The sequence below is a fragment of the Puntigrus tetrazona genome, chromosome 8 (genome assembly GCF_018831695.1).
Source record: "Puntigrus tetrazona isolate hp1 chromosome 8, ASM1883169v1, whole genome shotgun sequence".
NCBI lineage: Eukaryota > Metazoa > Chordata > Actinopteri > Cypriniformes > Cyprinidae > Puntigrus > Puntigrus tetrazona.
In genome coordinates, this window is record NC_056706.1 from 4,550,873 (window position 1) to 4,568,007 (window position 17,135).

General features: G+C 37.1%; 1 protein-coding gene across 1 annotated transcript in view; it reads right to left on the bottom strand.

The window, feature by feature from the left end:
• plxna3 (plexin A3) overlaps window positions 1-17,135 on the bottom strand; it is a 145,401-nt gene that overhangs the window by 40,804 nt on the left and 87,462 nt on the right. The window contains exons 9-10 of the mRNA XM_043247611.1: window positions 16,917-17,031; window positions 473-673 (exon numbers count right to left, since the gene is read on the bottom strand). Coding sequence (XP_043103546.1) covers window positions 473-673; window positions 16,917-17,031 — 316 coding nt within the window. The remainder of the gene's footprint in view (window positions 1-472; window positions 674-16,916; window positions 17,032-17,135) is intronic.

Here is a 17,135-nt window from a genome sequence, read left to right on the forward strand (position 1 = left end):
CAGTTAACGAACAAAACTGTAATAAACCATTCATTTGAAATAGATATGTTTTGCAGCGATGCAAAAGTATTCACCCCCACTTTTGTATAACCTAATGCATCCTAGCTGAATAACGGCGTTATTTTTCAACAACAACAAAACTGTACTGTCCCCAAACATTTGAACATTATAGTATAATGAATGGAAACCTGGCCATTGGCTCTTGAGTCTCTATTAACCAAACATCAAGACATTGCATTGACATTTACGGTGTTTTATAGTGCTTGACATCAGGGTGAATAAATAATAACATTATTAGTAAAGAAATTCTGATGTTGCTAAAGGATGTGAACCTGAATCTTCAGATTAAGCCACTGCTATACAGAAAATAATTTTTTTCCTGCATTAATATCCACTATGTGTGAAGTGCACTGAAAGTGCAGTTTGTATGTGAAAGAGATGTTGTCTTAGAAACGAAGCAAAGTGCTCTTACCGAAGTGTTCTGGCACTGGATGCAGGAGCTGTTGAAACGGACAGCGGGTATACGCTGGACTTTGCCCTGGATTTTAAAGACGCACTCATAGTTCTTTTGTCCCGACTGAGGCTGGGGCAAGTTCCGAGCTCGCAGAGTGATTGGTCGCACGATCCCCGCCGGTACCAGGATGTCGCTGCTAGGCAGAATCTGAGGGCAACCCTGGAAATGACAAAAAAGGGCGATCCGTTACAATTCAACCTCGGTGCAAAGCACGAACAATCCCGACTCATAAATATCGTAAACCGATTCCACTTTCATTCCAAAGTTGACACTGATTCCAGTTTATTGAGCTCAAGGCCAATAAATAACATCTATCGGGCTGAAACTTTGCCTACAAACGTGGTATTCGGTCTCACACAAATGCGCCGAGAAAGGAAATCGAGGCCATTAGGGTGGGAATAACTTAAAATCCAGCAATCTGAGGCTAAAAACCCTATTACACAGCACTTGCATCCATCTCCAGTTTTACGAGGCGCGGCTTCTCTCGGCAGATCACACTGATGAAGCGGTAAATGAGTATCTTCCTTAGTCCTGCGTGTCAAGTCGCGCTAGAAGAGTCATTACGGTCTACTCTACCCGTAACCGATTGCGGCATTTATCAAAGACACTCATATTGACGTGACTTTTGATCACGCCGACGGAAAACGAGTCTCATATCCTGAGATATATTAGTGGGTCAGAAACGACGACGCGCTCGGAGCACAATCTGGAGAGAGAAACAAGGTCCCTGTTTACACAAACCGCATTAATTGATTGATGATTATCACTTATCGACGGTTGCGAACCGGCTCCTTCCAAGTTGCGCATCCGAGGATATTTCGGACGATCTGTAATCTATTTAACACTGAACAATAATCAGGGTGGCAGTAAAAGCAATTTGCAGGCGGAGGAGACATAAATCAGAGCGACTAGCCGCCCGGCTCACCGGCAGCCCGAGCCAAAAAAGCAGCACGCTTAACAATGATGCAACTATTTAACCCGGACCTCCATCAATCTGCACAGGTTTGCATATCAGCGCGACAATAAATCTCATTTTCATATTGGGTGTTTGTAAGGAAGGATTTACTCCCCGCGGAGGCACGAGGGGCGCACAGGTGGCGACTGCAGCGAGGGGAAGGATAGCATGCCTTCATACTGCAAAATGAGCGCGATGAATCACCTTTAGTTCTGCCCGAGATGACAACAGTGAACTAATGATAAATTACTCCAGACAACTGGCCCGTAAACAAATACACCGTCCACGGGCGTCAGGAAGCCACTCTGATAAGGTGAAGCTCGGGATGGGTGTATTTAATGAGAAAACGCAAAGCTCGGTCAACGAAAAGGGTTTCAAGCTGATGCGATTCTCTGCTGAAACGTTGCATGTGTGAGACGTGGCTCACAGAAATGCTAAGAAATCCACATATTTTTAAAGAAGAAAAGCAAAGTTTGAAAAGACAAATGTTTAATATGTCCCACGTTGAACAGACAGAGACGATGATAGACAGAAGAAGAACGCAATAACAGTATTAAAACTAGATTCAATGAACAAGAGCAGAACAATGCAATGATAGATAGATAGATGACCGGATAGATAGAACAAGATACGGACTGATAAATAGACAGACAGACGCAACTCTGGAAATCTGACAAAAACAAAGAGAACGACACTGAATTACTGAATGTGGTCCACTCCGAGTTCTCTGACCCGCTGCTGCTGGAGTGGATTACACAACTGTTAAGTCCCGTCTCTTTCAAAGTTTCAAAGTACCTCCACGAGAGGCTGATTCAAGGTGATGAAAACGAGAGGGACAAATTACAACCCATGGAGGAGCGCTAACAGACTGCAGTCAGAGATATTTAGCACAGGTGATTCTGCTAATGGACTATAATGGGCTTTTCATCAAGTTTTTGCCGTTTAGAATTGGGACGCAGCTGCTCCACCGTGTTCGTGCACTCCGAAGTTTTAGCACGCGACATCATTAGTCCGATTCCTCCGACCGTAACCAATAAACTCACGCTACCATCTGAAAACATATGTATGTGTCCATCTCCATCCATGCATCATTAATATTACAAACAAAACTATCATTACAGTTTGGCTGATGGTTTTCTGCCGTCGATTCAGCACGTTCTCATTCCCAAGTCGTCACACATTGCCGCTTGGTCACTTTTTGATGAACAGGGTACCCCTTTAGCGTCATTTTTCGACATAATTCATTGCCGATTATTACATTATTTACACATTTCAAAGCACGTAACCTAACCCCTGCCCCTAAACCTACCATTTGTCAATAAAACACAAGATATAACAGCCAGATACAGCTAACGTCATTAATTATTCAAAAAGGATTAATATTCCAAGTCTTCTGAGGCAAAAGGATTGATTTGTGATCACTGCCTCCATCCCTGCTCCAATTATATATATATATATATATATATATATATATATATATATATATATATATATATATATTTAAAATTTACAAACGCATGCAAATGAAAACAGATGACCTTCAAGTCGAAAAAGTGATGCAAAAGGGTCCTGACCAAGCGGCAATAAATGACGACTTGGGAGTGAGAACGTGTTGGTCAATTAGAAACCTCCGCCGTGTTTTCTCTTAACAAACCTGCTAACAACATCCACCGCTGTGTATATCCCACTCAAATTGAAGTCAACTGCACCCTGAAGACATTTCCTGCCCCGTCCCTCTTAATGTCAGTTTGCTTGTTCTCATTAACAAGCTCCAATCACTACTTAATTATGAATTAAACAAGCCAGGAATGGAGTGTTTGCTGAACGTGGCTCAAAGGTTACAGATAAGCAGAAGAGCTTGTTAACTAAAGAGCGGCGAGGTAATGTCAGCGTTTACCAGTACATAACTCATCACGCCGGGAGCGCTGCATACATAATGTGTAGCTGTTCTTCTGATTGGACGAGCCTTGTTTGAAGTCACATCAATTGAATTCTATATTAACGTGCCACGTTGCCATGGCGGCATCTGTAAACAGCCTACGGTTAGGCTAATGAACTATAATACGCGCAGAAGAATTGTTTATTGAGGTTATTATGATTAATATGTTTCATTACTTATGGAACAGCCGTGTCTTTGCATCATGTTGTGGCTAAAACCCAGTGGCCAGGCTGCAAGCATTATTTGCATGATCCTAATTAGATATTAACAACAGGATATGATGTCACACCTGCTGTTTGAAAAATAAGTCTAGATGGTATAATTAATGTGATAAAAATAATACATTTAAAGAGAAACGGCAAACAACAGAGCTTGAGGTTCTGTGATTTTAATGCAAATATATAAAAAATAAAATAAAATATTGTTTATACAGAAATCATAATTTATGTTTGAGTCTTGCTTTAAGAATTAAGTATCTTTTTCTTGTTTTAAGCACAAATTTATTTAAAATCTTTTATGTTTTAGTTTAAAACAAGAAATGTACAATCTTACATAGTTTGCAGACATTATCTTACTTATTATATACAATATTTAATAAAAAAAAAAAAAAATTATATATATATATATATATATATATATATATACTGGTAAAACATTTTGCAATATGAAATTATATTTACAAAGAACATAAATTAAAACAATAAAAAATAAATTGGTTTTTATAGTTAGTGAAAACTGAAATTAAAATTAAAAAACATTCTTGTTGCTTGAAATAAAAATAAATTACCTAAATAAAATATTTTTAAAAATAATTTGAGCTAGTTGCTAAAACAGCCTTTCTAATTTTAATTCAGCTTAACTTGATGTACCAAAATAAAACTGACAAAAAAAAAATAATAATCTGACACTGAAAATGACTAAAACAGTAAAATTTTAAAGAATAAATATAATCAATGACACTAAAACAACCCTCTGAAGTGCAACTTGAAACGTGGTAAACAAAGTACCGCAAAGTCTCTCGTGGCTTATTGCTTTACCAAACAGGGGGCCATATTCATATACTGTAAAAACGAAATACAGTCCAATAAAAACAGCCAGTGTTTGCATTTACAGCGGCTTAAACGATGAATTATCCCATTTGGCTTTCACATAAGGTTCAATGCCTTCCTGTGTGACATCATAACGCCGCCGCCCGTGTTTTTATGCATCTACGCGCCGGCGGTAACTGTATCCAGCCACCCGAGCAGCTGCTTGTTTCCCCAGTAGGGCTTTTCCCTCGCACTGATTAGCACCCCATTAGGAGAGGCCTGGCAGCTTACTGCCTGTTGACAGTCTCTCCATTAACCTTATTGTGCATATCCCGCTTATCACACAGCTAAGCACTTTTCTCCGTTGAAACATAAAAAGCCGGAGCGGCCGAGGGAGAGAAATTCATGCCACACATTTAGAAAATGCATGCACACACACAGAAAATGCACAAGAAATCCAATTTTTCACTGCAGGTTGGCTAGAGGAAAAAAAAAAGAATTGTTGCTTACATATATAATTTCCCGAGCAGTCAGTTGCTCAGTCACTCACTCCGTTTTTCTCGTTTTTCCATTCCTTCTACCCTGTTAATCCCATTTTCAGTCTTCATAAGCCATAATCCATGAAATATGCTCCCTTCCCTCAGTGCCGAGAAAAATAAATTCAGTCTCCGGATCACTTGGGAGCTGTTCCAATTAAACGTTACATGATATTTTTTGACCTTATTCTTCAGCTAAAGCTGATTTTTTAAATGGCCTGTATAATCTGAGACGCGGCACGTGTTGAAGTTTCTAAAGCTTTGATTGGTTGATTGGAGCTGGATAATATTCTGAAGGTACTTTCAAGGTGACTTGAAAGTACATACAAATAACTACAAATTATAGTCAAATTATAGAAATGTCCACTCACTACGGAGGCTCGACTAATCATCCAACCCCCAGGACCGATGAAAGACACATTCAACAATGAGATATAGAGCTGTGGTACTCAAGCATGGTAAAAAAAATAATACCATGGTACATAAATACGGTAATCGGAAGTACTATTATATGTAATACTGTACATAAATCAAACAGTGGTACAGTGGTATTTTGGACAAGGACAAAATAAAAATATATTTAAAATATATATATATTTATTTAAAAAAAAAATATATATATATTATAATAATAATATATAATATATAATAATATATAATATTATTTTTTTTTAAATTTATTTTTTATTTTTATTTATTTATTTTTTGTATATATATTTTATTGTCAAAATGAACAAATTCACATATTGAATTGATGTTTATAAATTGTTTACGTTTCTAAAATATACATTTTTAAGTCACTGACTATTATTACTACAATTGTACTGTATATAAAAATAATATAAAAGAAAGCAAATAGTTTCAAAAAGTAAAAAGTATAAATATACACTTTATACACACACACGCATATACATATACATATACATATATATAATTATTTTATAGTGTTATATAAAAATATACAGCTTTTTCATTTTAGGCATGAAATTTAATTAAAGTTTAAATTTTATCAAAATGATTTATGTGTATGTAAAGCACTGATACGTGACATTTATTATTTATTAAAATATTTGACGTAACCGTCATTCTGCAATTTATATAAACAGTATATTCAGACATCATAAATATAAAAATTCTTCAATCTTTGACAGCTGTTGTCTTATTTGTTCTGTAGCCTGACGCCGTCTACTTGTTGCACTGATATCAAGATCCCAAACGCTGCTATGATACTCGAGCCAAAATGTTAGTATTGATCCAACACTAACCGTGCGAGACACAAAGAATAAACCTCCGCTTAATGTACAAACGGAGCACTTGTTATCGCGGCAGCTGAAAGACATCGGTTTGGCACAAACAGCCAAAAACATGAAGAAAACACAAGATCAGCAGCCTCACTTCAGCTCTGAAAGTCTCTTATCAGAAAATCTTCAGGCAATCTGGATGTCAGCCTCGGCCATCTCTGTTTTAGCAGTAAAGTGTTTGCTAATGTAAAAGCAAGATAGCTTATCGGCGGCGGCTGGCACGAGAAGCGAGGACGAGGGCACCGTTCGCCGTGCGCGGAGAACGAAGACGCGAGGGGCGCGGCGTAACGGCTGGCTGCTGACAGACGCCCGCCGTGTCACTTCCTGCGCGGCTACAGCGTCCGGCTCGAAGGACCGCAGCAGCCAGAGCGCTTCCTGCCGAGCTAATGGCGTCTCCGTCACTCATCCCGCAATTAATTACCTCTGCCCGCGGCTCGTTCATGAAAGAGTCGCCCCACCGAGACGAGACGAGGAGGAAGAGAGCGAGAGTGTGAGTGTGAGAAAGGGAAAGAAAAAAAAAGAAAGATTGCATTGTGGGAACGGGAAAACGGATCGAGAAGGGACAGGAGGAGAAGTGACACTTGGAGAACACAAACGGAGAGGCAGAGCATCAAAGCGAGGAGGAAAAAACTAAAACGCTGTGTGAGAGAAAGCGAGGGGAGGGAGGCGCCGGGGTCCCGGTGGGAAAGAGGCCAGCTTGAAAATGTGTGCGATCTCTCTGTGGTCATTAGTCTTGGTGAATCGTGTCCCCGCAGTGCTGCTCTTTAAGGTTAAATACATACATAAGCTAATTAAGCTTCCTGTAATGATAAATGTTATGGAGGGAGAGCCGTATTATAGCTCACCAGCAGCGCTGTCAATCAATGTCACTCTCACATCATGACACAGCAGTCTTTAATATTCATACTGCTTGACGGATCAGTCATTCATGCCCATCCAGATATCAATATACTTACACACACACATTACACACTATATAACAATTATGTATTATTACACTTAAAAAATACCAGATAGTGGATTTTGCAATGCAAACTTGACACAATGTCATATCTCTTTGAAAAACCGGACAGAGTGAAATTATAAACGACAGTATAAGCCTTTAATAAATTAAAACATTAAAATAAAATATTAATATATTTTTATTTTACAAATATAAACAATATTTTACAACCATTACATTTTTAAATACAACATTTACATTTGAACATAAAAATAATTAACCAATATATATATTGTTTGGTTTAATATATATGGTTTATATATGGTTTAAATATAATCTGTTAATTATATAATTTTAGATATTTTTTAAAACTTCAAATAAAATAGTAAATATTAAAACAAGTAGTAATTTTTTATTTATTTAAATAAAAACAATTTTTTTATTTACAATGAATGCATGTACACACACAGCTCTTACAATTAAAAAAAGTAAAATAGAATGTAATATAGAAATTGTTTATATATTAACATTTATATAAAATCTAAATCATATCAATATAAACATATTCATGCAAATACATGAAAATATATACAATTCTAAATATTGTATATGTGTGTATTTGTATATACATACATACAGTACAGAAACATATTATATACACAAATACTTTTATTTTGGATGCAATTAATCGTTTTTGTTTTGTTTTTTTACATTTGTTTTAGAAAATTTAATTAACTAGCCTATTTATGGCATAAACAGAACTATAATAAAAGATTACTACAAATTAAACAACAATTCAAAAATGCTGTGCTGCAAGCTATGGCGGCCAAACAGAGAGAGATTTAGAGCGTCTCGCATCGATAAATCCACAGCCAAACAATCTCCTGCATCAGCTGTTTCAATGCTACACATCTATATATACTGCCAGAACTAACACTAGCCATAAAGTTTTATACTCCAAAACTCGCATCCAGCATCCTCGGAGAAACATCATATTTACACAAACTCTTTCTCCCTTAAAAAAAAGACAGTTTTAGAGCTCTTGCATGACCCCCAGAACTCAACAACATCGTGCAGACCACACAATAAGAGGGAGAGGTAAAAAAAAAAAAAATGCATTTCTCAGACGCCGGGGTGGAAGTGCGGGCTGTAATTAGGGGTCATCGGACCACCCTTTCCCAGGGGTCACCTACCGTGAGCTTAACAAACACGCTGTAGCCTCATCAACACGGCCAAGCTGACAAACAGACGCGAGACGTCGTGTAGGAGGACAACCACACGCGATGTACAGACAAAATGAAACGCATTTTAATACAGATCAAGGGAATGAGAGCCTTATTAGACCGGCAGCTGCATTCAGAACGAGCCCAATCCAGAAAGGACGAAGCTACAGTCACTTTAATTGGCAATGTGAAGGTCAAACAATGCGTGTGAATGAATCGACAACGAATTTAAAGATGTCTGCAGTAAGAATCGCCAGTCACCGACTGCAGGTGGAGATTGTTTTTAGCTTTTTTTATGCAATTTTCAACTTTACTTGAAGTTAATACTAGCGAGTTGGTTGGTTTTGTTACCGTTCATTGCTTGTCATTATCATTTTGCTTCGTGAAAAGATTTTAAAACGAGTCTTTTAAACCAATTTTATGATCAAAAAATAACTTGTGAAACTGCGAAACACAAACCAGGAATGTTGTTTTCCCTATTATTTTTCCCTACAGCACAACAGCATCTGCTTGAATGTTTACGCGTCTCTGTGTTTATATTTGTCGCACTATAATCTGTGCACTGATTCAGTCTTTTGTTGTGCACTATGTAGTAATTATCTGTGCCCTGACCCGTTCCACAGTGCTACAACATTCAAAGCTGCTAAAATTTGCATTCCTCTATGGAAATGGTCTTCGTTCCTACCCACTCATCTGTTTTCTTTCACCACCGTTTCGTTATATATTTGAATCGATTTACACATACACAACTTATATTGTTATATTTTCATGATTTCAAACTACTTTCTTTCCACTTTATGTGAAGGTAATATTATTTAGTTATAGGCTACAATTTGAAATTCGTAATAATTTGCTAGATTTTTAAATGTCCCTTTAAGAGATGCTCGATAAATCTGTATTTATTTGCTAATGAAGCACATTTTGAATTTGAATCTTGTGAAATGTTAATTTAAAATAATGCTTTTTTTATTTGAATACTTTTTTTAAAAATTCATCATTTATTCCTGTGATGCAAAGCTGATTTTTCAATTACTAAAGTCTTCAGAAATCATTCTAATATGCTGATTTTTAATAATAATTCTGTATTATTATCAGCGTGGAAACGCTTAATATTTTCATTAAAAAAATCAATTTTTTGATGAACAGAAAGAACAGCAGTTCTTATTCATTTAAGCCTCGTCCCTTTCGAATAATTTGAATGCATCTGTGCCGAATAAATGAAAAAAAAAATTAATACGCGCTAGAGCTTTTATTCTATTTTTAGCGCACCACAAAAATCCCATCACCACCAGAACAGAGTTTTTAAGATAATTTGGGGCCGAGCTCACAGTGAAAGACTCCTAATCAATATGACTTTGGAGGACCCTCAAACAGATGTAGCAATACTCCTCTTGGAAAACACTGCGGTGGAGAGAGACAGAGACAAGCCGGCTGCTGTTCAGTGGATTAGGCCCAGGGCGCTGGAGTGCTGCTGGGAGCTGGAGAGACCCCGTCACACTCGCCCTGTTTACAGTGTGAAGAGTGTTTTTATGTCGGTGTTTTTGAAGCACCTCTCAAAGCCTGGGCCAAGGCACCGGGGCAGAGCTTACACTGGGAGAAGATGCACTCCACTGAGCTGCTGTCTCTTACACACACACACACACACACACATTCCCGCCAGCTTAAGGGCCTGGATCACTGACTCACACACACACACACACACACACTGATCAGAGAAAAAAAAACGCATGTGTTTTGTAAATGTAAAAATAAGGCAGTGTGGTAATCATTGAAAGAGCCCACATATGCTCTCGGCCCACGCCAACATGGATTTCGTCCCCCCGGCTAACTCTTATTACAATAAATGACAGTGAGCTTGTTTCTCGTTTCAATCCGGCCTGAAAATCCTAAAATGACAATGGGAATTCAATGCGTGATTCAAGAACTGCTCTGTTCCGAAACCTAGTGAGCTGCTTACTATAATTATGCTGCCTGCTATTACACCTTGAAGCCAAAATCCAAGGCGGCTACACGCACCGAACACACTAATCACAGTATTTATGCTACAAACTGATACAGAACAGAGCGAATGTACACAAACTGGGGCCAAGGTTTAGACTAGTTGGTTGGCAAGGTCCAGTGAAGCCATGGTAGGCAGATTCTTTTAGGATGCAAAAGGTACACATTTGCAGAGCGTTAAAAATAAATGGGATTAATATTTTGTATGGCCTTATATTTTATGCTACTTGTGTGGTGCACCAAATAGTAAACAGTAGACAAATGGAAAAACATAAATATAGAAATGGATGGATGGATGGATGGATGGATAATACAATAGAATGACAGATAGACAGATAGATAGATAGATGGATAGATGGATGAATGAATGGAATGACAGATACAATGTATGTGTGGATAGTTGAATTAATAGTTGGGTGGATATAGATAATAGAAGGATAGATTGATGGATCAATAGATGGATAAAAGAAAGATGGAATAATAAAAAAACAACAATGAATGGATGGATGAGTTGAATTTTAGATAACCGAATGATGACTCAATGGATAGAACGATGATAGAAGGAAGGATAGATGATACAAGGATAGACAAAAAGAATGATCGATGATAAAAGGATATATGGACAAATGGATGGATGGACGTATGGATAGAATGACGGATGAGAGATGGATGATGAATGGATGGAATAATAGATGATAGAAGGATGGATGGATGGATGGATATAAGGATGGATTGAATGAGAAATGTTAGAAGGATGGATAGATAGAATGATGGATGGATGAACAAAAACACAAACAGAATGATAAACGACAGAACAATAAAAAGGAAGACAGACAGGTAGAAAGAAGACAGATAGAATCTAAAACATTCCTGTAAAGCAGGGTTCCTCTAATCTTGCCCTGGAGGTCCAATGCACTGCAGAGCTTAGCTCCGAACCTGATAAAACTCACTTTACCTGTGATTTTCTAATGATCCTGAAGACACTGATTAGCATACTCAGGTGTGTTTGATTAGCGTGAGAGATAAACTCTGCAGCAAAGTGGATCTCGAGGCCCTGTTTTGAGGATCCCTGCTTTAAAGCCTGCGACCTATTTTACTTCTGTACCCCCGAGCGAAACGCGACGAGTAAACTAGAGGGCGTGGCTTGTTTTTTCTACTACGAATTGATTGGATGCAGTCAAGCAGACATTTAATTCAGAAACGAACGCAGACCGTTGGAGGGGCGTGGCTAATGACATCACGCCGACAAACTGATGTCATCCAAAAAACCCCGTCATTTTAGAAGAGAGCAGCGTTTTCAGATTTGGATTAAAGATTTCGAAAGCAAACGTGTGAGCTAACAAAATAAATATTGCGTTTTGATTTCACGCGGACTTCGAAAACATCTAATAAGCATGAAAAATGATTAATAAAGTCATACGTCGACGGATAAAAGAAACTTGCACTGTGATGGACAACGCTGGCGTCTCTCCTCACAGACCCGCTCTGAACTGCTGTCACCGTTACACCAGCGCTCTCCCTCCAGTATCAACACCGGATGACTCACCACTTTTCGCTGACTAACTCTTTTCTTGAACGAGAGCGGGGGAGGAGGAGGGGGAGGATAAGAAGATTGTCAGGCCTGGTGCTGGAGGGAAAGACAGACAAACCCAGAGAGATGGGCATATCTCAGCGCTGCTGGCTGCCTCTGATAAGCACAGATAAGGCATCTCTTTGATGTTCAGTTAAGTGTAAAATTAAAATGCGCCAAAAGCCGAGGGGCGAGCGGCACCCCCTTCTGCAACCGAAGACGGAAGGATTTTCCTCTCCTCTCTTTGGCTCCTCCCTCCCTCGGCCGCGCGCCACTCTTTTAAAATCAGGCAGGTGCTGACTGTTTGGGTGTCTGTCCCGTAGTGCTTATATAACGTCCAAATCGTATATCAAATCATTTTCAATCTTTCATCCGGCTATCATTAAGCCTCATTATCCACACGGCCTGATTACAGATCCAATTAACCTTGTTTCTCTGAGCCGCGGCTCCGCTGGCGTGCTTATAGTTAATAATTTCTCTAATTGAAAAACTGTAATGTCAGAATCACAGATATGAAAACACTTAGCTGCCTGGCAGCTGCAATAACGCCGTAAAAAACTGGCACTGGCCAAATGAAATATTAATACGTCTGGAGACGCTTCTAGAAGCTTCTAACCTGATTCGTCACATCTGACCAAACAGATCAAGCGATTTATTGTAGAGTCGCATTCTGCACTTTCATAGCATCTTACATTGAGCACCATATTTCAGGTAAGCCAATAGATTTTTCATGGTGTGGCCAATAAAAAAATAAATGGCTGATTTTTTAAAATATTTTGACCAGATATAGAAAATACTGCTGCAATTAATACTATTGCAAAACAAATATCGAAAAGAGTATAATACATGGAAAAAAAAAGTTATTTTAGGCATTGTGAGATGTAAAGTATGAACACGTATAAAAATAGAAATAAACGTTTAATCTGAAAAAGATTAATATTATTTATTATTATTAATAATAATAATAATAATAATATGTGAATTAATTAAAAACTAACAATTATAAAATGCAGAAAACAGTACAGTATGAAAATTTCATCTGGAAAAAAAGAGAAAATTAAAGAAACAAATAATAATGATAAAAATAAATAAATGCACAATCAATAAGCAATACAGTGCCAATATTTCCTAAACCTTGCAGTTGTTTTCCAACAAAAGTGTGTGTAGGAATTGGCCACTTAAATAAAGTTCCATTATAAATATGTAATTTCCAGTTATATATCCTAATAAAAGATTTGTAGTGCAATATTTTTGATGAAGAAAATATATATACATATTTTTTTAAAAGTACAAAACGTGAAGCTTAAAAAAAATGTTGCGATGGTTTCTGTAAAAATGTTGAAAGGGCAAATTATATCTAAATGGCTATGGAAATATGCACAGTTCTAGTATGGTTTTTGGTCTTGTATTATAGATTTGTAAAACTGGTCATTTATCAGCTAGCCATAACACAGAACACCTCTAATACATTCCTTCCAAGACTCACAGGGCCCAAAAAACTTGCCTGGATCATCTTTATCGTTGAGGGCCTAAAGGGTTTAAAAGAAAATAAGATGCTATGCAAATGTAAAATACGGCCCCCTAAAAACAGATCAATATATTAGCTATATATAACAATGATGGCATCGTCACGCATTGTTACCGAAAGCAGTCTAAACGCAGACTAGACTAAAGCTAGATAGATCTAAAGCTACAGCGTCAGTTAGCCGGGCCACTTTGTTCCCGTCGCTGTGGTATTACTCTGTAATCATGATGCAAAGAAATGCAAGTGAGATCTAAATAAAGCGACCGCGCTCAGTGTCTGGTATCCAAGCAGCTGGAGAGTCACGTATGCTGTTTTCCCTTCACTCCTCGGTCATCGAGTGCAACACAAAGAGAGGCAGCCGTAACTTCTCAACCTGCGAAGACAGCGGACTACAGCTCAGTCAAGTGTGCAATAACGCGCTCCGACGAGAAACGGAAAGCAAAAAGAGAGAAAGAAATGGAGAAAAGGAGAGAAGAAAAAGGAGGAGGCGGGGATACAAGATGTAAATCTATTCACGGATTGGGCCAAATCTGCGCTTAGACTATTATTTTCCCTCACCGCAACAGAATCTTGGCTGGAAACACGACACCAAGCCAGACATTAAACACTTGGGCCTATTTCAAACATCAGTAACCACAAACAAAAGGCACCCACAAAAAAAAAAAAAAAAAAAAAAAGTTGGCAAAGTTATTTGGCTCGATGCTCATTAGCACCTGAAATTCTGGAAGGAATTACACCCGAAAACACTCGTACATCCATCACAGCGCGGCAAAGCCAAACGGAGAATTACAAAATCAACAGGACGAAGCTGTGATTGACTCAAATCCGCTTTGCAGAATGGAAATAAAAATGACTGCACGAGATACTAACAATTGTGCAGAAAATGAGTTTCGCTTGGCAAAAGACTAACAAGAGTACTGGCACGGTTGCTTATAGGTTCAGGAGTAAAACCGTGATGGAGGATGTACTGATAACCAAAGCTACGTTTTAGTGTCTTACGGCTTTGAAAAAGAAAAAAGAAATTGAATGGCGACAGTTAGTACCAACAGCGAGGCATCTTAAGAAATTTTCATTTTTAGTGTTCACTGGTGATGCTTTCCGTACAAGTTAGGAATTTCATTTGGAATCTTATAAAAATAACTGATTAATAAATGAGTTTCACCAAGTATAAACGTTATAATAATAATAATACAAACTAATTACATTTATAAAGTAAAAAATATACAATAAATTAAATAAATACATATATAATTATATAATTAAACATATAATTATATATATATATATATATATATATATATATATATATATAATTAAATATATATATATATATATATATAATTAAATATATATATATATATATATATATATATATATATATATATATATATATATATATATATACACACACATTATATATATGTTTGTGTGTGTATACATACTTATACACATATATATATATATATATATATATATATATATATATATATATATATATATATATATATATACACACATACACAAATATATACACCTCGAACTCTGCAAAATGAATCTGTGGATGGGAACCCAGTCACTGCATGAACTGGATTCAGAAGAAGAGCAGCTGATTTGTTCCTGCAATCAATGTCCAACGTCCAGCAGACCATTCGTTCCATTTTATCAAAAGTAAAATAAAATAAATCAAAAAAGCTTCAAAAACGAACAGCGTACCATTAATAGATGCTCTGAGAAACACCCTCCCTTAGTCCCAGCAATAAATTAGATTTTCAGGCAGAATGACATTTGCAACAATTCCTCCTTTTATGGTCCAGTGTGAACGCACGTCTAGGGAAAATGCCTTGGCTCCAAATTTCCAGCAAGTGTGAAACGAGATGAACGAGAAATCTCCCAGTGTTTCACGGACAATGAGTGAAAGAAGCCATTGTGTGACCGACCAGAGGCCGCTGACCAGGTTAGGCCTGGCACGGCCCGAGGGCCTTGGTGGACGTCAAAAGGGATAGCTGATCCAAAAAAGAAAATCTGCCGTTATTTACTCACCCTTATGGTTGTTTCAAACCCGTATGTTTCTATTTATTCTTGTGACACATAAAAAAAAAAACTACCAGCAAATGGGTTTGGAACAACATCGTGAGGGCGAGCAAAGAACACAGTTTTCATTTTTGGAAGAACTGTTTGTATGCGAATTTGCGGCGGACACATAAGTGGTTCTGTTGTACTCACTTCCTGTTCCTCCAGGGAGCGGGGCACAAAAGCTTGCATGCTCCGTTTAAAAGAATGCCAACCCTCTAGGGCAAATCACAGCGCAGGAAAGACCGTTCTGAACATCTGAATCTATCTTTCATTTGAGAAAGTGAAACAGTGAGTCATCTAAGCCACACTGAATCACAAATGAACTCATAATACATCTGAATCTGATTATGCCGCGTGGCACCCTGGAGACCGGAGCGCTTTATTCTGGGGACGGGCAGTCGAGCGCTCGTTTACAACCAACTAGTTGACTAGCAAAAAGACAGCTCGGTTAATTACAAATTGATTTTATAATTTATGGTTGGAAAAGAATGTGAAGAGCTACGTGAAACGGAAGTTTTTATTGTTTTGTTATTTCTGCATTGCATTTTTTAATTATTATTTTTAATAGAATTTTTAAAAATATGAAAGATTTCTTTTATAATTCATTTAAAAATAGCATTTTTTTCAATTCATATATTTGCAATATGAATTAAGTAAACCGTTTAATCAATATATATATTTTAAAATGTTTATATTCATTATTATAGTAAATTTAAGCATTATCTAGGGTACTTTTTTTTTTTATCGTTTTAAGTTCCTACTATAATAAATAAAATACATGTTTTTTTAGCAGTACCGTTTATTTACATAATATATGTATGGTATGCAAATTTATTTTGTATATATAAACACAAACAAATATTTAGATGTACATTAATGTATTTATATTCTTAGATTTTGTATATTTACTATGTATAAAGTTTTTCTTAAAGATGTACATGCATGTGTTTGTTTTGTAATTATAATAAATATATACAGTATACACAAATATGTAATTATGTAAACAAAAACGTTTATTTTGAATACGATAAATTGAGATTAATTGTTTGACAGCACTAGTTTTTATACATGCAAATGCACATACAATTATAGATTTTCACTGGGGTTTTTTTTTATTAATTGCTAAACATTACTTTTCTTTTTTTTAACACATTCCTGTCATTTTTGCAAAGACTTTTTTAGCATTATCTTCATATCTGATTAATAATTGACCTGATTTTGTGTTTGAACTCGACTGCAGACTAACTCAAATTGGCCATCTCTAGTTGATGCGAGTATTGTTTGGTTAGCTGGTCTGGTTTGGTTTCTTACCTCTGCGCTGCTCACTCGACCTTCCTGGAAAGAGCACTCGGCTACGTTATTAGTGCAGATGTGGCGATATTTACACCAGTTGCAGGGGAAAGGGCTGCTGACACACGACGAACACCTGCAGGGGAGAAAAGCAGAACATGAGAGGTCTGTTCTGAGCACAAAAAAACAAGACATCTGTGAACTAACCAACCACAAGATTCACTCCAACACGGGTTTTGT